The sequence below is a fragment of the Moschus berezovskii genome, chromosome 17 (assembly GCF_049115385.1).
Source record: "Moschus berezovskii isolate FMDL1 chromosome 17, NW_MosBer_1.0, whole genome shotgun sequence".
NCBI lineage: Eukaryota > Metazoa > Chordata > Mammalia > Artiodactyla > Moschidae > Moschus > Moschus berezovskii.
The window spans coordinates 73,519,759-73,546,729 of record NC_142476.1 but is presented as its reverse complement, the minus strand read 5'-3'; the positions used below and the strand labels follow the sequence as shown (position 1 = coordinate 73,546,729).

The window sequence follows — 26,971 nt, the reverse complement described above, 5'->3', positions numbered from 1 at the left end:
GAGCGACTGAACTGAACTATTCATAACAGTCAAGACATGGAAACAGTTCAAATGTCCATCCTCAGATGAACAGACAACCAAAATGTTGTAAATACATACAATGGAATATTATTCAACCTGAAATAGGAAGGAAATTCTGACGTGTGCCACAACATGGATGAACCTTGAAAACATTAAGTGAAATAAGCCAGTCACAAAAGGACCAATATTATATGATTCTACTTATATGAAGTACCTAGGGAAAAGGAGAAAGGATTTACTGCAAACAGTGAAGTTACTGTATTTGTTATGTTTTTCTAGGTGAGAGGTTTCTCTTCTCTGTTCTGCAATGTAGTTCCCATTCTTAAATCTTTACAGCTAGAGAATGCACAGTGTCTCTTGTTGGCAGACTTTCTTTACCATAATGTGTCACATGGTCCAGAGGCAGCATCAGTTAATTAAACATCACTTAGGACAATGGTGGGCTTAGAAGAATGGTCTATATACTTGTATTGGGGAAAACCAATCCTTTAAAAAAATCCACTTCTGAGTATAACAAATATCAATTGGAAATTTCAGTCATATTTTACTGAATCCCTCAGAATGTTATTCAGTTACTGACAGAAGAAAAGGCTTCATAAAAAGAGGTGTGGATTATATCAATGAGAAGTAAAACTGATTTTTTTCCCCTCAAAAAAGGGCTATTAGACATAAGATACAAGGATCAGTCACCTTCTCATTAACCTCTCAAAATGAATCTATTTCACGACAGGCTTGAAAATGTTTTCTCTTTAAAAGATACCATGCAGTCTTAACAGTTAATTGTTATTCTTATCAAAGAATGACCCACATTAACATTTAGCTTGAGGTCATTAGCATATTTATAAAAAAGGGGAGTAGAAAGTGCATTCTTTTCTCTGCTGCTCTTTGTTATGGGGTTCTATGGAGGAAAGTTGTGAGAAAAAATGAAGTCAACATTATTCACCAAAATGAGGTAAATATTATTCACCAATATTTCAAACTTGTCTAGAAATACCAAAATGCCTAGATCTGTCTCAGTCCTGAACTGGCAGACTACTGAGTGAATTTTAATTACATTGAAATATAAGATAGTTTGGGGCTTCCCTGGTGGCTCAGAGGTAAAAAATCCGCCTGCAATGCAGGAGATGTGGGTTCGACCCCTGGGTGGGGAAAATTCCCTGGAGAAGGAAATGGCAACCCACTCTAATATTCTTGCCTGGGAAATCCCATGGACAGAGAAGCCAGGCAAGTTACAGTCCACAGGGTTGCAAAGAGCCAGACACACTTAGTGACTAAAACCACGAAACAGTAAGATGGTTTGGGATCAACATGTCTTTCTTTAATGACGTGAACAGTGTTAAATCAGGTAATAAAGACCACTGGCTGAAGACTGAAGTCACAATATAATATCTTCAATTAGATACATTGAGATTAGTGATTGGAGCAAACATTCTCTTTGATTATCCCATAAGATTGCATTTTTTCCCTTTGATATCAAGGTAGGCATCCTAATCCTCTGAAAAATTAACCACTTAAAAGATCTAAATGTGGCCAATACTCAATAGAAAGGCTTGTATAGTATCAATAAATGACCTTTGAGCTTCCAGGACTTATTTCATTTTTGGACCTTCTTTGGGGAAAAAAAGTTGAATTTTATTTGGAAATAGAATAAAAGCAGATTGTTTTCTTAGTTCAAGATCTGACACTTTGTGTTAGGATTGAGAAAGATGATGGGCAAATCTCCTAGGTGTTCATTGCTTTGACAAATGAGACCAAGTGATTTTCATCAATTTTAAGGCAAAGTGGATATTTTTCAGAGTCGGGGCAGTTCTTTGCAAATCACAACTTATTAAAAATTTTAATGTGACTTGGAGATGAAAATGCAATTAGGGAAAAGCCTAATATGACCTATTGGTCTGAAGAATGGGAAGGATGGGACAGCAGCAAATTTTCATCTCACATCTGTGGTTGTAATTTTCAAGGCAATTTTTTTTTTTGCAAAGGAGGAAAGATGTGAAATATAGTTGAAAATTCCCGAAGTGCAAATTATTTTGAGAGAGTAAAGCATTTGACAGTGTCTGATTTGTTGCCTAACACTATGACTTGTAGAATAACAAAATTAAGACTAATCCTTAGTTACATCACCATTGTATTTTCTTACTTGGAAAATCCAGTTGATTAGGAGTTCCTTAATTATGAAAGTATTTTTTTGCATAATAATTATAAAAAACAGTACTTTTACAAAGAATTATGAAAGCATCTTTGTGGAAGAATCATAAAAAAGTACTTTAACAAAGGTAGGTTTTCAAAATTAATTAATGAATCTATGTGAATCTGGGCATGTTATAGATTCTTCTCGAACCTCTTTCAGTGTTTGGAAACTTTAGATATAATACCAGTGTCCTACAGTTGTGAAAAATATATATGGTATCATATCAAAATTAAAATCTTGAATACAGAGCCTGCCAGATGCTTGTTGTTTCATAAATGTTTTATAAATGCCAATTGTTATCTTTATTTTCAGTTATAGTCATTGGACACTGTTTTGTGTAGTTGAATTTGGAAAATGGCGTATTCAGTCAGCTGATAAGATAGAAGGAAAAGAAGGTGAGGAGGGAAAAATTCCTGATTGCTACTCTTTACTAATCCCACCTTGCTTTGCCAGGTGTAGAGTAACAAGGGGTACTGATAATGGGCTGCTGCTGTTGCTGCTGCTGCTGCTAAGTCACTTCAGTCGTGTCCGACTCTGTGTGACCCCATAGACGGAAGCCCACCAGACTCCCCCTGCCCTGGGATTCTCCAGGCAAGAACACTGGAGTGGGTTGCCATTTCCTTCTCCTATGTGTGAAAGTGAAAAGTGAAAGTGAAGTCGCTTTCGACTGGTAGGACTGCAGCCTACCAGGCTCCTCCATCCATGGGATTTTCTAGGCAAGAGTACTGGAGTGGCTTGCCATTGCCTTCTCCGGATAATGGGCTAGCCTCAGATAAATGGAATTTGTGATAACCATCCACCTAAGAACAATGCAAGAGTACTGGAGTGGCTTGCCATTGCCTTCTCCGGATAATGGGCTAGCCTCAGATAAATGGAATTTGTGATAACCATCCACCTAAGAACAATGCCATTCCAATCCAAAAGAAAAGTAATGCCAAAATGTTCAAACTACCACACAATTGCACTCATCTCACATGCAAGCAAAGAAATGCTAAAAATTCTCCAAGCTAGGCTTCAACATTACATGACCCAAGAACTTCCAGATTTTCAAGCTGGATTTGAAAAGGCAGAGGAACCAGAAATCAAATTGGCAATATATGTGGGATCATAGAAAAAGCAAGAGAATTCCAGAAAACCTCTACTTCTGCTTCATTGACTGCATTAAAACCTTTGACTGTGGATCACAACAAACTGTGGAAAAGTCTTAAAGAGATGGGATTACCAGACAACCTTACCTGCCTCCTGAGAAATCTGTATGCAGGTCAAGAAGCAACAGTTAGAACCAGACATGAAATAACAGACTGGTTCAAAATTGGGAAAGGAGTACATCAAGGCTATATATTGTCACCCTGCTTATTTAACTTCTATGCAGAGAACATCATGCAAAGTGCCAGGCTGGATGAATCACAAGCTGGAATCAAGGTTGCAAGGAGAAATATCAATAACCTTAGATATCCAGGTGACACCACCCTTATGGCAGAAAGCAAAGAGGAACTAAAGAGCCTCCTGATGAAAGCAAAAGAGGACAGTGAAAAAACTGACTTAAAACTCAACATTCAAAAAATGAAGATCATGTCATGTGGTTCCATCACTCCATGGCAAATAGAAGTGGGAAACAATGGAAACAGTGAGAGACTTTATTTTCTTGGGCTCCAAAACCACTGCAGATGGTGACTGCAGTCATTGAAATAAGAAGACACTTGCTCCTTGGAAGAAAAGCTATGACCAACCTAGATAGTATATTAAAAAGCAGAGACATTACTTTGCTGACAAAGGGCCACGTAGTCAAAGCTATGGTTTTTCCAGTAGTCATGTATAGATGTGAGAGTTGGACCATAAAGAAGGCTGAGTGCCGAACTGATGCTTTTAGACTGTGGTGTTGGAGAAGACTCTTGAGAGTCCCTTGGGCTGCGAGGAGATCAAATTAGTCAATTCTAAAGGAAATCAATCCTGAATATTCATTAGAAGGACTGATTCTAAAGCTGAAACTCCAATACTTTGGCCACCCGATGCAAAGCGCCAACTCATTGGAAAAGACTCTGATGCTGGGAAAGATTGAAGGCAGGAGGAGAAGGGGACGACAGAGGACAAGATGGGTTGATGGCATCACTGATTCAATGGACATGAGTTTGAGCAAGCTCTGAGAGATGGTGAAGGACAGGGAAGCCTGGCAAGGTGCTGTCCATGGGGTCACAAAGAGTCAGACATGACTGAACAACTGAACAGCAACAAGAAGGAACAATGTATGCACCATTCAGAATAGAAATGGAGAAAATGGAGAACAGTTTCATGGAGTGATATAGCAAGAAATTCAGAGTTTATGATGAAGTACTCAGCCATGTGAATAAGTCACAACAAAGGCAGTTATCCAGCTCTCCAGATATATTTCTTTATGTAGTATATATAACGAGTCCCTTGTATTTCCTCTCTGGTTTGTGCTTTGTCTTGCTTATATTTAAAGAAAGCTGGAGCAAGAAATGATATCTAAAGCCAAACATTGGCTACGTGTTAGTGGCTACTGTTAGCTATATGTTTTTTTTTTTTTTTTTGTGGGGAGGTGCTTAAAACAATTCACTGACATAAGTCATGTGTTTGCTTTTTCTGGTTCCCAATATTACTGAGTACACCTGAAATGATCCTCACCTGGCAGAATTCTAACATAATACCCTGAGCAACACTGATGATTTGGTTGTGTCTCTCGTATGCGGCCACCACAACAAACTCCAGTTGAGTTCAAAACAATTGCTATGTACTTCTCTTCACAACAGGCATGTCCAGGCTGAGGGTCATAGAGAGCTCCATTACAACAAACCTGAAATTTGGGAGTCAGGTGTAAAAGAAAGAGTTTTATTAAGAGTATTATACCACCATATCTTACGTGATACTGTTATTATCTAATAAGGCCTTAACCTTAGATCAAATGTAGCATATTTCTGATAAAAATTCAAAGGTTTAAAAAATACATATTCTGAATATCATTCAAATTCTGTCATTGCAATTCAACACAATGTAGCTTCTTTTAGCCTTCAACCATGCTTCGTGCTCTATTATAACATGCTATAAATATGAATTATCTTTTGAATGTCAGTGCTTCCAATAGGAAGATGATTTTGAGTTGCAAATGAACAATTTCTTTTGTATATATGTTTTTATTTTAATGATTGTTGAACAGCACCACATCTATGGAAACCTATCTCTTATTGATCTTTTTTTAATAGCTTGCATTTTCCTTATACTAATTTATATAATCACTTATTGGTGAACCCAATCTTCAGACAAGGCAATCTCAACAGTGCCCTACATTTATATATATATAAAATGTATGTATATACATGTATCTATATAAAAGGAAATTTATATGGAAATTAATTTTGAAAAGCCCTTTTAACAATGTGTTTTCTCCAGGACTGTGGAACAAATTAGGTGCTGGAACAATCAGATAATTACTTTGCATGCTCACTTGAGGTCTGAGAGACTGACACTCTGTATCTAGAGCAAATGAGACACTAAACAGTGCTGAGATGTAGCCTCAGAACCTGTACTTGGCATAAGTTACATTAATTAGACAGATGCTTCCTGTGGCAGACAAAATCAACCACTGTTTAAGAGGTGCTTCTCTTTTTCCTCTTTACTCATTGCTCCTGCAGCCTGCACCAACATTTGATTCATGCTCTATCCAAAGGGAGTGGAGTATGGAATAACTAAGTCTGAAGGCAGGCTTAGTACTTCATTCATTTCTCAGAAGTGACCAAAGAGCAAAGAAACTGGGCAGAAACCTTTTTCTGTGGTTCCTCAGGTAGCCCTAGTAAACCAACTGGAATAAGTGGGTTTTGTTCTTTAGTTATCAGCAATGAAGACTCAAAATCAATCTGATTCCAAGGACAAACTGTGTGACTCCTTTCTTTGATGCCACATTCTGAGTGAAAAGTAAAATTTCAAATTATGCTCCATTTTAAAGAACTAAGGAAAAACTCTTTGTGTGTATTTGGGATTTAGGAATGGTGGTCATTTTTGCTTGCAGGGTAAAACAATACACATATTGTTCTTTTTTTATGACAGTAACCTAAAATTGTGCCATGCGTTGTATAATCTTAACGCATCTATTAAAGTTCCATTCACATACAGAGTTCTTGGACACCAAAGCACATCCACCAGTCTTTTCCTTCAGAGTCTCTAGGACTTACCATTCTTTTAAATATTCAAGTATTTATTTATTGATGGGTCATCACATCTGATTTCCTTCCATATGTTGATTGTCAATGCCATTCTCAGGCTCCTTCAGTCACATAAAACTTATGCCTTTCCTCTAACACACTCTGGTTTCAATCATCAAGGGGGCCCCAAAGGGAACATTTTCAAGAAATGATTTCTTTTGAGATGTTTGCCCCCAAACAGAGTATTTCTTAACCTTCTAATTTAATCTTAAAGTTCATTGGCTGAGAAAACAATTTTAGTAACTTGAGCTGGTAAGGTGTAGCTAATATTGAAATAGGCAGCCTGTTCCTTGCTCTAGGTTTTCTAGAAGTAATTCTGCAATCTAGTGATTCTCAAAGTGAGGTCCCTGGACCAGATGAAGGAGACCTCACCTGGAAACCTGTTAGAAAAGCAAATTCTCATGCTCTATCCAAGACTTACTCTGGGGGTGGGACCTCCAGGTATGATACTTACTGGGGTTTGAGATCCATAGGTGTAATCAAATGGGGAAACTTGTATAACTATTACAGGTGATTCTGATGTATATAATGATTTAGCCAAAAGGCTCTTAGACTCACAAGAAGTCTATTTTCTACCTCCCTTCAACCTCTCACCCAAGAAATACATATTGATTGTTAACCGCAGACAGATATTTATGAACAAATTTTTTTCTCTTAAGATTGTAATTGACTTCCTTTATTCTCTTTCACTGACAAAACCTGCATGTGCCCTTAATCTTTAAACTGAAAGTAAGACTTTGTTCAATGCATCAAAGTTTTCTTTCTCTTGGAGAACGTTTTTAATAGGAAAATTTATCCTAGCATGTTTTTCTCTCAGAAATCCTAATTTCATTTCATTTTATGAAAGTATATTCACCAGATGGCACATATTTAATGGCTTAAAATGATATAGAACTTAGGCTTAATGAAAATTCTGGAGCCTAAACGTCAAAGAAAAGTATAGTTAGTAACTACTAGTTTTATAACATTTCTTAGATAAAAACTGCTTAGCCAGTGTCAGCAATAATAATAAGCATTTTGATCCATATTACTTCAACAACTCACTTTCTTAATTACTGAGTCCTTTTGCAGTGAATCTTTTGAATTTAGTAGTAGCTTTAGTCATTGCATGTGTGATGTTGTTGACAAATAGGAATGTTATTTCGTTATGTGAAATCCTATCTTCAAACTAAGGATTTTCTGCATCATTTGTCAATAAAAACCATTTATAAACTCCTCTGTCTAGCTGTATTATTGATCTGATTCTTAAACTGAAGCTAATATGAACATTAATCTGCAAATGGCCATAGTTTAAAAATATTTCAGACAAACCATGAAAGGTCCGGCTCACAGTTTCTCATCAGTGTCGTGTAAAACAGCCACTTGTAGCTGAACGAATTTGTCGTAAAGAATATTCAACTCACTCAATCAAGCACAAATTTGGGAGGTTACTTATCATTTCAATAAGCTCATTTTTTTTTTCTATGAAAATGATGAAAAATGAGAAGGCTAAAACGCTCATAAGGAAGATGAGATTTTTAGAGGCATCCTTTCTTTTCCACAGGGTCTTCTTGTTAGACTAGCGGAAATACTGAACATGATAAACCATGGTTTAAGAAGCAAGTGATTTCAGCCTGGAGAATTTAGTGGGAAAAACATATTTTACTGACTCGTTTGAAAAGATTTACCTTAGCCTCAGGGGAGTAGCACCTGGTTCCACAAAGAGGTTCATGTTTTTGACACTCCACTGCCTTGCAGAATCCACCAGTGTGGTCCTTCATTAACTTCTTAGTTTTAGGGCACGGATGCCATGTTTTCCGTAAGAGATCATATCCAAGAATGATGCCACTTGGCCTCCCTGGAGACATCCAATCAATTTGAAGGGATCTGCAATGGACAGAATAATCAATAATTCTGAAAAAGACAACATTTGACTTTGCTGCTATCAGCCTGATCTACTTTTCAATTAGTCTTCCAGTTTGGTCAAAAGGTCTATTTCATCAACAACTTCCTAATGAAAAAGCTGGAGCAAAAGAATATATACACTCATATGCTACCACCATAGGCTATGTTTTGAGAATCAACCAAAATTATTTACGCTCTTGGGAGAATAACACCATGACAAGAGTTTGGTGGTCTCCCACTTTAAATTTCAGAGGCAAAAAGAATGTATCATTGTTTGTGGTTAGTCAGTAAAATCAACAGAAAATTTTGGTTGATAAGTAAAAATAAGACACAAATAATGTGATGTAGTAAATAGGATGGGCTTCCCAAGTGGCAGTAGTGGTAAAAAACCCGCCTGCTATTGCAGGAGATGTAAGAGACACAGGTTAGATCCCTAAGTGGGGAAGATCCCCTGGAGGAGGGCATGGAAATCCAGTCCAGTATTCTTGTCTGGAGAATCCTATGAACAGAGGAGCCTGGCAAGCTATAATCCATAGGGTTGCAAAGAGTTGGACAGGACTGAAACTACTTATCAGGCACACAAAGTAAATAGCATGGAAATTAGAATATGCAGCAGACCTAAACCCTACTCAAAATTTCTACTCCTTTGCCTTCCTTCTCTCAGCTAGGACTAGCCATGTGACCCTCTGCTGCTCAAAGAGAGGCAACCAGAAGATGTTAAGAGTCTAATTAAGGTCCCTAGGAAATTTTATCTTCCTTGATGTGGCTGTGGCCTTTTCCCCTTTTCTTTCTTTCTGCTAAATATGATGTCTGAAATTTCAGCAGTCACTTCAATTATATTGCAATCATTTGAGAAAGGCCATGCAAAGCACAAAGATGCTCCTGAGGTATTTGGTATAACTGAACCAATGCCAACAACAATCTAACTCTAGAACTACTTACTTGAGCCTCTACTGTTGGTTATTTTGTCACATAGACAAAGTACATGACCAAATTGATAAAATCTTTTTATCAGTTGATAAGTTAACAATTGATAACATTTATCAATAAATTTATTTATAAACACACAATATTTATACATTTTATCAACTGATATAATTGATATGCTCCTTCCAAATATACTTTAATTATTGACTCACAAAAAAAAATTTAATTTTCCAATAGTTCTTTATATACCATGATCAGATATGCTTTGTGGTCAGAAAATCGGGAATTGGAGATTCCCATAACAAACTTCTTTATATCATTATGTTCTTGAAGATGTTTGAGTTTTAAAAATTGAGCCACAATTTATTCTAAACACATAAGCATCCTTTTTTTTTTTTTTGGTGGTTTGGTAAACAATGGAGGCATAATATCATACCAAAACTGCATTTTCAATGATCTATTAGTGTTTCATCTGCTGTTCTGAATGAGATCATTCAGATCTCATTGTTCTTTCAAAGAAGAGTCAATTCAGAATGAAATTATTTACTCTCAGATTAATATACACAACTTTATTTTAGCACTTACGTCTACTTGTCAGAATGATTCAGCCTAGATGACATACCTGTACTATCTTTAGTATTTTAAGAAGATCTATAAGACCAAGATAATCATGATCACTCACCTAGAGCCAGACATCTTGGAATGTGAAGTCAATGGGCCTTAGAAAGCATCACTATGAACAAAGCTAGTGGAGCTTATGGAATTCCAGTTGAGCTATTTCAAATCCTGAAAGATGATGCTGTGAAAGTGCTGCACTCAATATGCCAGCAAATTTGGAAAACTCAGCAGTGGCCACAGGACTGGAAACGGTCAGTTTTCATCCCAAACCCAAAGAAAGGCAATGCCAAAGAATGCTCAAACTACTGCACAATTGCACTCATCTCACATGCTAGTAAAGTCATGTTCAAAATTCTCCAAGCCAGGCTTCAGCAATATGGGAACCGTAGCAGGTTTTAGAAAAGGCAGAGGCACCAGAGATCAAATTGCCAACATCCGCTGGATCATGGAGAAAGCAAGAGAGTTCCAGAAAAACATCTATTTCTGCTTCATTGACTATGCCAAAGCCTTTGACTGTGCGGATCACAATAAACTGTGGAAAATTCTGAAAGAGATGGGAATACAAGACCACCTGACCTGCCTCTTGAGAAACCTGTATGCAGGTCAGGAAGCAACAGTTAGAACTGGACATGGAACAACAGACTGGTTCCAAATAGGAAAAGGAGTACGTCAAGGTTGTATATTGTCACCCTGCTTATTCAACTTCTATGCAGAGTACATCATGAGGAACGCTGGGCTGGAAGAAGCACAAGCTGGAATCAAGAATGCCAGGAGAAATATCAATAACCTCAGATATGCAGAAAGTGAAGAGGAACTAAAAAGCCTGTTGATGAAAGTGAAAGGCTGGGCTGGAAGAAGCACAAGCTGGAATCAAGAATGCCGGGAGAAATATCAATAACCTCAGATATGCAGAAAGTGAAGAGGAACTAAAAAGCCTCTTGATGAAAGTGAAAGAGGAGAGTGAAAAAGTTGGTTTGAAGCTCAACATTCAGAAAACAAAGATCATGGCATCTGGTCCCATCACTTCATGGCAAATAGATGGGGAAACAGTGTCAGACTTTATTTTTATTGGCTCCAAAATCACTGCAGATGCTGATTGCAATCATGAAATTAAAAGACGCTTATTCCTTGGAAGGAAAGTTATGACCAACCTAGATAGTATATTAAAAAACAAAGACATTATTTTGCCAACCAAGGTCCGTGTAGTCAAGGCCATGGTTTTTCCCGTGGTCATGTATGGATGTGAGAGTTGGACTGTGAAGAAAGCTGAGCGCCGAAGAATTGATGCTTTTGAACTGTGGTGTTGGAGAAGACTCTTGAGAGTCCCTTGGACTGCAAGGAGATCCAACCAGTCCATTCTAAAGGAGATCAATCCTGGATGTTCATTGGAAGGACTTATGCTAAAGCTGAAACTCCAATACTTTGGCCACCTCATGCGACGAGTTGACTCACTGGAAAAGGCTCTGATGCTGGGAGGGATTGGGGGTGGGAGGAGACGGGGACGACAGAGAATGAGATGGCATCACCAACTCAATGGACATGAGTTTGAGTGAACTCTGGAAGTTGGTGATGGACAGGGAGGCCTGGTATGCTGTGATGCATGGTGTCGCAGAGTTGGACACGACTGAGTGACTGAACTGAACTGAACTGATAAACAAAAAGTAAAGACTTTAATAAAGCCCCAGAGGTTTTGATAAGCCATGTTCTTGCAATTTAGCAGGGTAAAGAAAGGCTACTATCTGCAGAACATCTGACAAAGGTAAAATAATTACTTTTGATCTTATTGTTTTCAAAAACAGGAATGGAACTCTGACAGTCAAGATTGATTTTTATAATTCTAGAATCTTCAACCACAACAACCATTCATACATAGTTATAGGTTAGCTTTACCTATGAAACATTTCAATAACTACTTTGAGAATAACAAGTACATGGGAGCTTAGTCCTTATACTTGAGCAATATTAAAATATTATCACAATAACTTATGTTGACCATCATTCTGACATTGTGTCAAATAATATTTTTGTTATACTTTCCATTTTAAGAAAAAGCATGTCTTTACAGGCCAAATTACTGAACTCTATCAGAATTCTAAGTGACATTACATATTAGGAATTCAATTAGGCCCAAACATTTACATTAAAAAGCAGCAGTCAAGATAAACCTTGACATTTTAATAGACTGCTGAAAAAGAAAAAAAAGAAAATTATTTCGTTTTCTTGGAGGTACAAACATAACACATTCACTAATAAGACTCTGTAGATAAGAAATTAATGTCACCTATGAGAGAACAGTTTCATAGGTGACTTGTATATTCACCATTATTATTCTAAGGTCTTTATACAACTCTCAAAATCAACTCCACATTTTTTCAGATACCTCTTCTGTATTCATTGCATAACCAGCTACAGAAAAGACTACCTTTAAGTGACATTCAAGGGTATGACTTATCTACAAAAGCTGGTAAACTAGCAAAGTCTAGAAAATACCATTTCTAGTCAGTGAAATTCTCTTTTTTCTTTGCACAGCATAACCAGGAAGAGAGACTACCTGTATTTTTAGTGCTAGCATGAAAAGTGTTGATGTTGAGGATCTGAGTTAGGTACACTAATATACATAATCAAAGAAAATTAGCACCTGTCCACCTCTCATTAGAGCCCATGAGAGTGACACTGAAACAATCTTTCGGTTTGAAATGAAAGACATCTCTGAGAAATACACACATTAACTGGATTAACGGCTCCATTGCTTTGATGTTGGAAAGTAAAATAGAAGGAACATTCTTAAACCATATGAATTAATGTGAAATATTGGGGAGACAATCTGAAGTTTGTCTTTTACAAGCAATTTATCCATAGAAAGAAAAAGAAATGGAAGTCTCTCAGTTGTGTCTGATTCTTTGCAGCCCCATGGACTGTAGCTAACCATGCTCCTCTCTTCATCGAATTTTTCAGGCAAGAGTACTGGAGTGGGTTGCCATCTCCTTCTCCAGAGGATCTTCCTGACCCAGGGATCAAACCCCGGTCTCCCGAATTGCAGGCAGATGCTTTACCATCTGAGCCACCAAGGAAGCCCTAATTTATCCATAAATTGTTATAAATAGCTCCAGATTCCTCGAACTTGTTTACAGAGGCCTTTTAAAAATGCCTACTTAACGAGGTCATTTTCATCAGTGCACTCAGCTTCTTCAAATACTATTCCAGATTGTGGTTATCAAAAATGATCAGGGTACTTTTAAGACTAAATAAATGTAATATGATGACAATATTATTTATCTGCTCTCAAATCAAGCTATTGAATGTTTAATTCTCCACTAGAATGTTTAGCATAACTATGTGTTATGTGCTTAGTCACTTCAGTCATGTCTGACTCTTTGTGACCCTACAGACTGTAGTCCACCAGGCTCCTCTGTCCATGGGATTCTCCAGGCGTGAAACCTGGAGTGGGTGGCCATGCTCTTTTCTGGGGCATCTTCCCGACCCAGGGATAAAACCCTCATCTCCTATGTCTCCTGCATTGGCAGGTGGGTTCCTTACCACTAGTGCCACCTGGGAAGCCTTAGCGTAACTGAGAAGAAGTGAAGATGCTCAGTCGTGTTTGTGACCCCATGGTCTGTAACCTAACAGGCTCCTCGCTCCACGGGATTTTCCAGGCAAGAATACTGAAATGGGTTGCTATTTCCTTCTCCAGGGGATCGTCCCAAACCAGGGATCGAACCTGGGTCTCCCACACTGCAGATAAACTCTTTACCGTCTGAGCCACCAGGGAAGCCTTGGCATGACTGGTAGTAAGTAAAGGTAGAACTCTGTGTCCTTAAGTATTAGGGGATATAAAACATGCATACCAGAAACATGTCAAATTACACTTTACAGCAGTGTAAAGTCAAGTGTTTAAGCATGTAGTTCAAGCTAAAACTATTACACTGTTGTTGTACAGTCACTGAGTCAAGTCTGACTCATTGTGACCCCATGGACTATAACACGTCAGGCTTCCCTTGTCCTTCACTATCTCCCAGCATTTGCTCAAACTCACGTCCATTGAGTCAGTGATGTCATCCAATCATCTCATCCTCTGTCACCCCCTTCTCCTCCTGCCCTCAATCTTTCTCAGCATCAGGATCTTTTCCAGTGAGTTTACTGTTTGCATCAAGTGGCCAAAATATTATTGCTTCAGCATCAGTCCTTCCAATGACTATTCAGGGTTGATTTCCTTTAGGAATGATTGTATATATATCCTTGAAGTATTACAGAGACATCAAACAAAGATCATTGTGCCTAGACTAACAATGAAGGTTTCATCGGAGAAGGAGATGTGAACTTGAATTGGAACAGGAGGAAGGAAGAATTCTGAGCAGGAAGACACACAAAAGCAAAAGTAAGAGGGAGGAAACAGCCTATCCATATATAGAAGAGTAATGGGACCAACTCGATGAGTGAATGATCAACATCCAGCAATAATGGAAGGTCAATCAGAATTTAAGAAGAAAGTTTATGAAGCTCCTCAAATACTACGATGAGGAGTTTGATGGTGAAATAAGGTGATTGTGCAGGATGTCACTAGCAGAATAAAAAGCCCTTTTAGAACTGATAACCTGGCAGATGAGAGTGGAACAGAAGAGGGGTAGGGAGAAATATCGGTGAGCTACATCAGGAATTTAAATGTGAAGGAATGTTTAATGGAGCTTTCTCTTGTTTAGGAACTCCAATTTAGCTCCAAGCTGAGGATGACAGATGAGTTTCTCCCTTTAGGGACTGATAAGGGATCAGAAAGATTCTGCTGAGTTCTGAGGATAAAACTATCCATTAACATTGATGCAAAACCCAAACTAATCTGAAATAAATAGAAATCTTGGAGAGTTTTTGAAAGAAGGAAATTTAATGAATATTTATTAAGGATTTCCTATAGGTAAGGCACTGTTCTAATAATATAATTATGAATGAATAAGACAAAGTTCCTTTTTTCATAAAACCTACATTTTGCTGGGACTAGATGAAAGAGGAAACATATACCTAAGTATACAATATGTCAAACTGGTAGTCTGAGAAGGCCTGGCTCTTCTGTGCAGGGAGAAAGGACAAAGCATGTGAACAGGAGTTTCCAGGCAGAGAGATCAGGAGGTAGAGAGGCTCTGAGATAACCATTCACTTGACTTGTAGCAGGACAATCAAAGAATCTAGTGGGAAAGAACTGGAGTGAGCAAGAAAATGATGGAAAATGAATCAGGTGGGTGTTGGGAGGGTGGGACGGGGAACTGCAGACCATGCGGGGTTTTATAGAACATAAAAGTAACTTTGGATTCATTTTTTGAGTGCATTGGAAAATCACTGGAAATTTTTGAGCCACAGAGTAAGAGAGGAGTGATTTATTTAGTGAAGAGTGATATTAAAATCCATCCCCAGCCCACCCCTAAACACACTCTAGGCTGAGGAAGACATTCTAAATACATCACTCAGAAAAACTGGAAACACTTGCTTCTCCTGGTTGGTACCTCCTGAGAAACAGAAATATCTAAGCCAAATTTGCTACTGTCCCTGGAGGGGAATATAGAAACTTAGGGGACAGCTTGACATAGGGACTGGCATCCTGTATGACCAAAGAACAGGTGCTTGTTTTTCAGCTAGAGAATTATAATGGCCAGATATTGTCCAGAGCAGCCGTAATGATAGGCAAGACAGTATTGGTATACCATCAATCTTTAGCATGGCACAAACGAATGAGTTTCCCATGAGCCAATGGATATCTTGCAAAATGGTGAAGTGTGAGCCCCCTTTACATATACCACCTACCATGGCAGGCTTTTGGTGTGAAGGAACTCCAGTAAGGAGACTCTTTGGGATGTTCCTCTGTTGCCACCACAGATCAGTTGCAGAAGACAACATTCATATCAGGGAACTTGACTTTGTGGATATTCTCAAAAGTCCTCTCAAGGAAAACAGAGAATTGTCCAAGAAAGTGCTACCTGCCACACAGAGGGCTTGGATGGCTACCCAGCAGTGGCAGTAAAGTAATAATGTTAGAAAGAGGCACAGCTGGATGAAAGGAAATAGGCAAGAAAGAGTAGGAGGAGAGAAAGAGCAAGCTGGGATCAGCTCTGAGCCTGTGAAATGGTAGGGCTGTTGAATCATATGTGAACTTCATATTTTGCTGGAGATGGAATGAACTTTTAATACTTGATCATGAATCTTAACTACTAAAGTGAGGCTCATAACTAAAAACAGTGTGAAAGCCATAAGATGTTTCTGAGAGGTTTTTCAAGAGTTAGGAAAAGGACATCCAAAAGACTATGTTTAGGTAGCAAGGAACAGGCAAAAGTAAAACCTTTCCTTCTTGTATCTCATTGAATTAAGATAGGTACATCAACCTGAATGATAAAAGGATGAACTAGGGTTATGATGGTAGAAATGAAGAAGACGGACAGATAGGAGAAGATGCTCCAAAAGACAGACTAAAATTGATATTGAGTGAAATAAGGGGATTAAAAAATCAAAGTTAGATGTCTGTGACCATATGCAAGGTAGTGGTACCTCTGCAGAACTAGATGTTGGAAAAGATGAGTTAGCTGAAAATTAACTTCTGAGGCTTGAGGTTATAGGAGTGATGGATGGCTATCACTATAGAACATTGATACAAAACTGAATAGACTAGAGTTTAGGGAGAAAATGGGTCTAGAGATCTTTGAGACATCAGTACGATGCAAACTGTGAGAATGAACTATTTGAGTAGGAGACAGTCTTTCTGTTGAGGACATCCACAATCAATGAATGGGTTTGGAATGAAACCAATGAAAGAAACCAATGAGTAGAGTAAATTGGGAGGAAAGCTGGATTTTGTGGAGATGCATACAAGGCCTCTCAAAATCTCAGTGACTGAGCTGCTTCTCTGGGAGCTGCAAAAAGTAGAGAAGTTAGAAGGAGTTTGGGAAAGAGAAGGAAGTAAGAAAATGGAAATAGTCTATTTCTTGACTGTCTGTCTTAAGACAGGCAGAGTCTTAAGAATAAGCTTAATATTCTGTAAGGTCTTCTGATCAAACAATGAGATTGATGATCAGAATTCATTGGCCGTCAGAAAAATAATATTTACTGAAAGCCATTATGATTGTAAGACTATTGATTGAATGTGTACAACAGTACTAGATACACTCCAAGTGATGCCTTTTGAGAGGTGTTCTTATATCTTTTAGACTGAAACAGAAAATTCCAGTCCCAATCAAAAAATGGGCAGAAAATGTAATTAATATTTCTCCAAAGAAGATATACAAATGGCGCAAGAGTCACATGAAAAGATGCTCAATATTGCTAATTATTGGGCTTCCCTTATGGCTCAACTGGCAAATAATCTGCCTGCAATGTGGGAGACCTGGGTTCAATCCCTGGGTTGGGAAGATACCCTGGAGAAGGGAAAAGCCACCCACTCCAGTGTTCTGGCCTGGAGAATTCTATATACTATTCCATGGGGTCGAAAGGAGTTGGACATGACTGAGTGACTTATTATTAGAGAAAAGCAAATAAAAAATACAGTGAGGTAGCATCTCATACCGGTCAGAACAGCCATCATCGAAAATTCTACAAACAAAAAATGTTGGAGAGAGTGTAGAGAAAAGGGAACCCTCCTACACTGTTGGTGGGACTGTAAATTGGTGCAGCCACTATGGAAAACAGTGTAGAGGTTCTCTCAAAAACTAAAAATAGAGGTACCATACAACCCTTCAATCTCACTCCTAGGCATATATCTGGGGGCTTCGCTGGTGGCTCAGACAATAAAGAATCTGCCTGCAATGCTGGAGACCTGGGTTCGATTCCTGGGTTGAGAAGATCCCCTGGAGAAAGGCATGGCAACCCTTCCCAGTATTCTTGCCTGGAGAATCCCCATGGACAGAGGAGCCTGGAGGGCTACAGTCCATGGAGTCACAAAGAGTGGGAACATAACTGAGCGACTAAGCACAGCACATGCATGTATCTGGAGAAAAACATGGTCCAAAAGGATACATGCACCTCAATACTCATTGTAGCCCTTTTTATAAGAGCCAAGACATGGAAGCAACATATGTGTTCATTGACATAGGAATGGATAAAGACATGGTACGTATACATATCAATATAATGGAATAGTATTCAATAATAACAAGAAAGAAGTAATGCCATTTGCAGCAACATGATTGGACATAGAAATGATTATACTAAGTGAAGTAAGGCAGACAGAGAAAGACGAACATTGCATGATATCACTTATATGTGGAATCTAAAAAATATAATACACATGAACTTATTTACAAAATAGAAACAGATCCACAGACTTCAAACACAAATTTATGGTTATCAGGGGGAAAGGTGAGGGGGGAAGATAAATTAGGATATTGGGATTAACATACACACACTACTATATATATAACACATAACCTACAAGGACCTATTGTATAGCACAGGGAACTCTACTCAATATTCTATAATAATCTATATGGGAAAGGAATCTGAAAAAGAGTGTATATATGTATATGTATAACTGACTCACTTTGCTGTACACCTGAAACTGACACAACAATGTAAATCAACCATACTTCAATATACAATAAAAATTAAATTAAAAAGAAGCTGTCTCAACTTGTCCATACTGGCAAGAAGTAAAATTTAGAATATGGGTGAAGAGGTGATCTGAAATTCTACATCTACAGCCCAGCATACTCCTCATTTAAAAACATAACATAAAGCATGACTTAAAAATGTTTAATTGTAAAATCACTTCAGTATTCAAGCTATCAGTCACTGAAAAAGTCAGAGAGGGAAAACAATCATAGAAGAGATTTCCTGATAGCCAGCGCCATAGTATAAAAATATAGAAGCCTCAAAGTTTCACTTCAAATTTGGTGAGGCAGAAAAGAGAAAGTTCTTTTTCAACCAGCTATGACCATTCATGCCATCCTCAATCCCCAGTTATGTACTCTGAAATTTTCAGACAGGGGGATTACTAAATGATGATAGTGGCTTAAGTGTCATTTAGAGACACAGAATCTGTGCTATTATCATGAAGACTTCTCAGAAGCTGATGGGCAAAAATATCATTTATATTATTCAGGAGCTTGAGGCAAAATTTTAAACAATTATTTGTGAGTACTACAAAGACATTATGCCTCTGACTTCTCATCAATAATACAGCCCCAAAGTGATCTGGAACTATAAAAACTGCCATGGTTCCCACTAAAGGCAATGAGAGACATGATCTGTGTTCTTTCTCTCTCTTTCTCTTCTTTCCCTGGAGCCTCATGCCTGTAAATCACGCATTTTGGAATACTAGCAGTCATGGAGTAAAACTTGTTCCTGGTTCATGTTCTTTTCTTCCTTATCCACTTATAGAGAATAAATAAATGAACTTAAGAGGCAACCCAGTACCAAGTGAAACTGTCAGTTGCAGTGTCTGTCATATTTCAATCAAAGCCAGCACCAGACAGCTATCTTCATCCAGCGCAGTCTCTACATTCTTGAGGACCAGAATTAATGAATTAGCTATTGATTAAATTCCACTCCAGCAAATCCACCGAGGCAAATAAATGAACTACCCAGGGCACGTGTAGGCCACGGCCAGACATGTCCGGGCTATCGATCAGTCGTTAGCTCTCTTCGGGTATGTAGAAGCAGCTGATGATAATATGACAAGTATGGAAAATGTGATGTAGAAACAGAGTTTGTTTCTGGAGGAGTAGCTTATAAAACTAGAGGGCTCATCTGATCTTTCTACATTTGTGTGCAAGGGCATTTCTGGATTATATATAATTGGGAAAACCATACATAAGTGCTTGTGTGGAAGACGTTGTAGTCAAAAGCAAGGTGTAGGTTAAGGCCAAAGCCAAAGATGATGCACTCCATGCTTATAATCAAACAGGCTGGTAAGCTATCTGTATATGTCATTAAAATATACCAAAGTTAAAAATTTGCTGACTATGACATTTTAGCAAAGATGATCTAAGAAATATGTGCGTTATTAGAAACCAAAATATTTTGAGTGCTATAGAAGCAAACTTTGTCTACTGACATTTATCTGGAAGGATTTCACACTTGATTTTTCCTATTGCTAATATAAGAGAGTTTCTTAAACCAAACTAGAAACAACTGACATGTACACGTTGCCAGAAGTATAATGAAATTACACAAACAATAACATGCACACAGGAGGCTAACTGCTCTGGTGTTGGTGTAATTTTGATTAATGGCTTGGCAGCCTACGTGTGCTCATTAGAGTTTTGCCTTTGGAAAATGTTGCTGTGCTATGATAGATCATTTTAGGAAAGGAAAGACTGTACATGCCAATATTCAGTTATTAATTACTTAAATCAGCTTTTTTTTTTTTTTGCTAGATCTTTGACCCCAAAAAAGGGAAAAAAAAGGAAATAAAGTTGTCAAAGGCATTGGGATATAGAAAAATATGGGGGAGGGGTAGTTTCTGTGCTGGTCAATATGGAAAAGTCCTTTATAGCCTCTCTCCCTGGTGGCTCAGTGGTAAAGAATCCATCTGCCAATGCAGGAGATGTGGGTGTGATTCCTGGGTGGGAAAGAGTAAATGGCAACCTGCTCCAGTATTATTGCCTGGATAATCCCATGGACAGAGGATGCTGGTGGGCTACAATCCATGGGGTCACAAAGAGTTGGACATGACTGAGCATACACACACACACACACACACACACATGCCTGTTGATTATTGCTAAAAAGTCAGCTCAGATTACAAAAAGCAACCGCTTACGGACTTTGAAAAGTTAACAATACTGGCAAATGAGGAAAGAAGCCAATATTTGAAGAGCAAACATTATAGGATGAGTTTCCCATTGTTTTTCCTTTTATTGTCCCCATCTTCAGCTGAAGAGCAGCCCCACTGTGGAACCATGCACTGGGCAAGCAAAACCTATGTTGTTGTTCAGTTGCTCAGTTTTCTTTGACTTTTGCAACCCCATGGACTGCAGCACACCACGCTTCCCTGTCATTCACTGTCTCCCAGAGTTTGCTCAAACTCATGTCCACTGAGTCGATGATGCCATCCAACCACCTCATCCCTCTGTTGTCTCCTTCTCCTCCTGCCTTCAATCTTTCCTAGCATCAGGGTCTTTTCAAATGAGGCAGCTCTTCACATCAGTTGGGCAAAGTATTGGAGCTTCAGAATCAGTCCTTCCAGTGAATATTCAGGGTTGATTTCCTTTAGGATTGACTGGTTTGATCTCCTTGCTGTCCAAGGGACTCTCAAGAGTCTTCTCCAGCACCACAATTTGAAAGCGTCATTTCTTTGGTACTCAGCTTTCATTATGGTCCAACTCTCACACCCGAACATGACTACTGGAAAAACCATACCTTTGACTATATGGACCTTTTGTTGGAAAAGTGATGTTTTTGCTTTTTAATATGCTGTCTAGGTTTGAGAGCAATCTAATCTTTATGACCAGAATATAAAAAGGCCTAGCAAGCCAGAAGGTGTGATGAATATCCCTGTTTCATTTTGTTTCCTCTTTTTTCCTGCTCTGAGAATGATTCCAGATAAGGAGCTGAGTGATGGCAGTTGTGGCCAAATGAGAATCAAAAATCCTAAGAAAAATCTAGCTTTCTGGCCAGGGAAACCAGGAAAAGTGCCCCTGTGGCCCAAAGAATGTATGGCACAAAAATTCCTACCTTTTTTTTTTCCCCCAATATTTTCTCTCTAATTTCTTTGCCCCTCAAACAATTCCATTGACGTAAACTGTGAGCTACTGTGGGAGGCTAAAATTGCAGAGAAACCATGTCTTTCTAGCCAAAGATCTGGAAAAGGAAGTCTAAGGGGTATGGAAAACACAGAGGAACTCTCAAAGAAGAGAAAGCTAAGCAGTCTATTAATTCTGTGCATAAAACAACACGTCTTAATTCCAAAGTGCACACACATGGCTGCCTCATAAGCAAAGGGAAGCACGAGCACAGAGCAAAGACTTTGAGATCTGAACCGTTACATAGTCCCTCAACCAAACACCAGATAGGCCACTGAAAGGTGCATGAATGGGGCAGACATAAAGCGGCACGGTGAAACTTTCAAAAAATGAACTAACATTAGAGCTGCTGACCACACAAGCTAAGACAAAAATTTCAGTCTGAAGCTAACCAAGTTGGTCACCTGCCAAAAAAAACACAAAACCTCCAATCTTCTACACATGAAGATAACCTGATATTTAAATATCCAGGAAATACTCCAAAATCACTCAAAGTTACACTAATCCAAAGCAAGTTGGAGTGGCTATATTATTATCAGACAAAATGTACTTGATGATTAAAAAAGTTATCAGGAAGGAAAAGGAATATTACACAATAGAAGTGTCAATTTACTAAGACATAACAATCCTAAATGTACATGAACCTAATAGTAAAGCATCAAAATACATGAGGCAAAAACTAAGAGTTCAAAAAAAAGCTATTATAAATAAGCCCATAATTATATTTGGAGATTTCAATATTCCTCTCACAATAATTGATAGAATGCCCAGGAAGGAAATCATTATGTGTACAGATGACCTGAACATCACTATCACTCAACTTGACCTAATTGACATTTATAAAATGTTCTGACAACAGCAGAATACACATTCTCAAGTACACATAGCATATTCACCATGATAGATCTCATTATAGGCAATAAAACCATGTTTCAGACCATAACAGAATGGCTTTAGAAACTCACATCTTAAATATGTCTGAAAAAACTAAAAATTATTTGGGAATTAAGCAAATCACTTCTAAATAATTCATGAGTCAAAGCAGAAGTATTAAGGAAATTAAAAACTATCTTGAAACATTAAATGAAATAAAATGCAACATTTCAAACTTCATGAGAATCACCTGAAGCATGGCTTAAAGGAAAATTCTTAACTTTAAATAGTTCTAGTCAAAAAGAAGAAAGGTCTCAAATCAATAATACGCACTTTCCTCTTTAAGCAATTAAAAAAAGAAGGGTAAGATAAACCCAAAGCAAGAAGGAAGAAATCAATAAAGAGCAGAAATTAATGAAACAGAAAACATAAAACAATAGACAAAACCAATAAAACCAAAAGATGGTTCTCTGAAAAGATTCACAAAATGGATAAAACTCTAGACTGATTGAGAGACACTTACCATTATCAGAAATGAAACAGTTCAAATCAATGCAGGTTCTACAAACATTGCAACTTTCTGTCCATAAATTGGACAAATTCAATGAAATTAACCAGTTCTTTGCAAACACAAGGTAACAAATTTCACACAAGAAGAAGCAGATAGCTTGAATCATCCTACATTATTAAGGAAATTGAATTCTGAGTAAAATACCACTCAACAAGAAAAACTCTAGCGAAAGGCTAATTTCATTGGTAAATTCTACCAACATTTAAGAAATAAATACCATTTTCACAAAATCTATTTCAGAAAATAGAAAAGGAAAGTATATTTTCCAGCTTATTTTTGGGGCCCAGAATTGATATTTACCAAAAGCAGGCAAAGACATTACAATAAATAAAAATAGTTCAGTATAATTTGTAAGGATAACCATAATCCTCAACAAGACAATAGCAAATTGAATCCAGGAATATATTAAAAGGAAAATACATCACAACCAAGTGGGCTTTATTCAGATAATATAGCCTTAACTATTTGAAAGTCAATCAATGAAATTAAACACATTAACACATTAATATGAAGAAAATGTATTTAACAAAATTCAATATCCAGTTACTTTGGAAATCAGTTTGGCAATTTCTTATAAAGTAAGTGAAATATAAACTTATTATATGATTCAGCAGTCCAATTCATCATTTACCCAGGTGAAATGAGAATCTATGTTCACATAAAAATCTGTATATAAATGTTTACAGCAACTTTATTCATAGTCACCAAGAACTGGAAGCTACCCAAATGATACACAAACTGTGGTATATTGATACAATAGAATACTATTTAGTATCAAAAATCAACAAATTATTGATATTTATGATAATATGTATGAATCTTAAATGCATTATGTAGAGTGAAAGAAGTCAGGCTGAAATGGCAACATACTGTATGACTCCAATTATATGACAACATGAAACAGGCAAACTTACAGAAATGGAACAGTGCTTCCTTAGTATGGGAGCAGGTGGAGGAGGAATTGTCTATAGAGGGGCTAGTGTGAAGAAATATTTTGACGTAATGGAACAGTGCTATATGTTAATTGTAGCAGTGTTCACACAACTCGATATATTTGTCAAAACTTACAGAAATGTGAAGCAAAAAAGAATGTCTTCTACTGTGTGTACATTAAAAACAAATTTTAAAAATTTAGAGAATAACTAAAAAATAAACAAATTTAGAAAATCCAGAACATTTTCAGAAGTTTAATTCATTGTTTTTTTTATTTTTTTATTTTTTTTTTAGGTAATAAATTTATTTTTTATTGGAGGCAAATTATTTTACAATATTATATTGGTTGGTTTTGCCATACATTGATATGATTTTGCCCCGGGTTTACATAAGTTCCCCCTCCTGAACCGCCCTCCCACCTCCCTCCTCCCTTTATCCTCCCTCTGGGTCATCCCCGCATGCCAGCCCCGAGCATCCTATAACATGCATTGACCCTGAACTAGTGAATCGTTTCACATATGACAACATACGTGTTTCAATGCCATTCTCCCAAATCATCCCACCCTCACCCTCTCCCAAAGAGTCCCAAAGACTGTTCTATACATCTGTGTCTCTTTTGCTGTCTCGTATACAGGGTTATCATTTGCATCTTTCTAAATTCCATATATATGTGTTAGTATAGTGTATTGGTGTTTTTCTTTCTGGCTTACTTCACTCTGTATAATAGGCTCCAGTAATTCATTGTTAAAACTAGGTAGTTCTCTTTATATTCTTGTCAGTTCTCAATTAAAAAAAAAAAAATATATATATATATATATATTTTTTCTCTTCACATGACTTAAGTTGCCTCTCTTCTGACCCAATATGTAATTGATATTGACTAAATATGGAATAATAAGATGAAAGTTTTTTTTTTTAATTCAGAATTTAAGGTGTTATTTCATTGCTTTCCTAGCAATGAATCTTGCTGTTTATAGTCTGATAATGTCATCCAAATTCCTAGTGCTGAATGTACATTATCTGTCTTTTCTTCCTGGAAGCTTATTTATTTATTTTTATTGAAGGATAATTGCTTTCCAGAATTTTGCTGTTTTCTGTCAAACCTCAAAATTAATCAGCCATAGGTATACATATATCCCCTCCCTTTTGAACCTCCCACCCATCTCCCTTCCCATCCCACCCCTCTAGGTTGATACAGAGCACCTGCTTGAGTTTCCTGAGTCCTATAGCAAATTCCCGTTGGCTATCTATTTTACACATAGTAATGTCATCACTACAAAAAAAGCTAGTGGAGGTGATGGAATTCCAATTGAGCTATTTCAAATCCTGAAAGATGATGCTGTGAAAGTGCTGTACTCAATATGCCAGCAAATTTGGAAAACTCAGCAGTGGCCACAGGACTGGAAATGGTCAGTCTTCATTACAATCCCAAAGAAAGGCAATGCCAAAGAATGCTCAAACTACCACACAATTGCACTCATCTCCCATGCTAGTAAAGTCATGCTCAAAATTCTCCAAGCCAGGCTTCACCAATATGCGAACCGTGAACTCCCAGATGTTCAAGCAGGTTTTAGAAAAGGCAGAGGCACCAGAGATCAAATTGCCAACATCCCCTAGATTATGGAAAAAGCAAGAGAGTTCCAAAAAACATCTATTTCTGCTTTATTGACTATGCCAAAGCCTTTGACTGTGTGGATCACAATCAACTGTGGAAAATCCTGAAAGAGATGGGCATACCAGACCACCTGACCTGCCTCTTCAGAAACCTGTATGCAGGTCAGGAAGCAATAGTCAGAACTGGACATGGAACAACAGACTGGTTCCAAATAGGAAAAGGAGTGCGTCAAGGCTGTATATTGTCACCTTGCTTATTTAACTTCTATGCAGAGTACATCATGAGGAACGCTGGGCTGGAAGAAGCACAAGCTGGAATCAAGATGGACAGGAGAAATATCAATAACCTCAGATATGCAGATGACACCACCCTTATGGCAGAAAGTGAGGAGGAACTAAAAAGCCTCTTGATGAAAGTGAAAGAGGAGAGTGAAAAGGTTGGCTTGAAGCTCAACATTCAGAAAACAAAGATCATGGCATCTGGTCCATCACTTCATGGGAAATAGATGGGGAAACAGTGGAAACAGTGTCAGACTTTATTTTTGGGGGCTCCAAAATCACTGAGGATGCTGATTGCAGCCATGAAATTAAAAGACGCTTACTCCTTGGAAGGAAAGTTATGACCAACCTAGATAGTATATTAAAAAGCAGAGACATTACTTTGCCAACCAAGGTCCGTCTAGTCAAGGCTATGCTTTTTCCAGTGGTCATGTATGGATGTGAGAGTTGGACTGTGAAGAAAGCTGATCACCAAAGAATTGATGCTTTTGAACTGTGGTGTTGGAGAAGACTCTTGAGAGTCCCTTGGACTGCAAGGAGATCCAACCAGTCCATTCTAAAGGAGATCAATCCTGGATGTTCATTGGAAGGACTGATGCTAAAATTGAAACTCCAATACTTTGGCCACCTCATGTGATGAGTTGACTCACTGGAAAAGAGTCTGATGCTGGGAGCGATTGGGGGCAGGAGGAAAAGGGGATGACAGAGAATGAGATGGCTGGATGGCATCACCGACTCGATGGACATGAGTATGAGTGAACTCCAGAAGTTGGTGATGGACAGGGAGGCCTGGCATGCTGTGATTCATGGGGTCGCAAAGAGTAGGACACGACTGAGCGACTGAACTGAACTGAATGTAAGTTTCCATCTTACTCTTTCCATACATCTCACCCTCTCCTCCCCTCTCCCCATGTCCATAACTCTATTCTCTATTGCTGCCCTGTAAATAAAATCTTTAGCACTATTTTTCTAGATTCTGTATAAATACATTAGAATACAATATTTATCTTTCTCTTTCTGACTTATATCACTCTGTATAATAGGCTCTAGGTTCATCCACCTCATTAGAACAGTCAAATGCATTCCTGTTATGGCTGTGTAATATTCCATTCTGTATATGTACAACTTCTTT

At 37.9% G+C, this 26,971-nt stretch overlaps 1 protein-coding gene across 1 annotated transcript in view; it reads right to left on the bottom strand.

The window, feature by feature from the left end:
* The window catches only part of USH2A (usherin), a 969,245-nt gene that overhangs the window by 247,606 nt on the left and 694,668 nt on the right, over positions 1-26,971 (bottom strand). Inside the window, exons 47-48 of the mRNA XM_055419911.2 lie at positions 8,094-8,292; positions 4,856-5,024 (exon numbers count right to left, since the gene is read on the bottom strand). Of these exons, the coding sequence (XP_055275886.2) occupies positions 4,856-5,024; positions 8,094-8,292 (368 nt within the window). The remainder of the gene's footprint in view (positions 1-4,855; positions 5,025-8,093; positions 8,293-26,971) is intronic.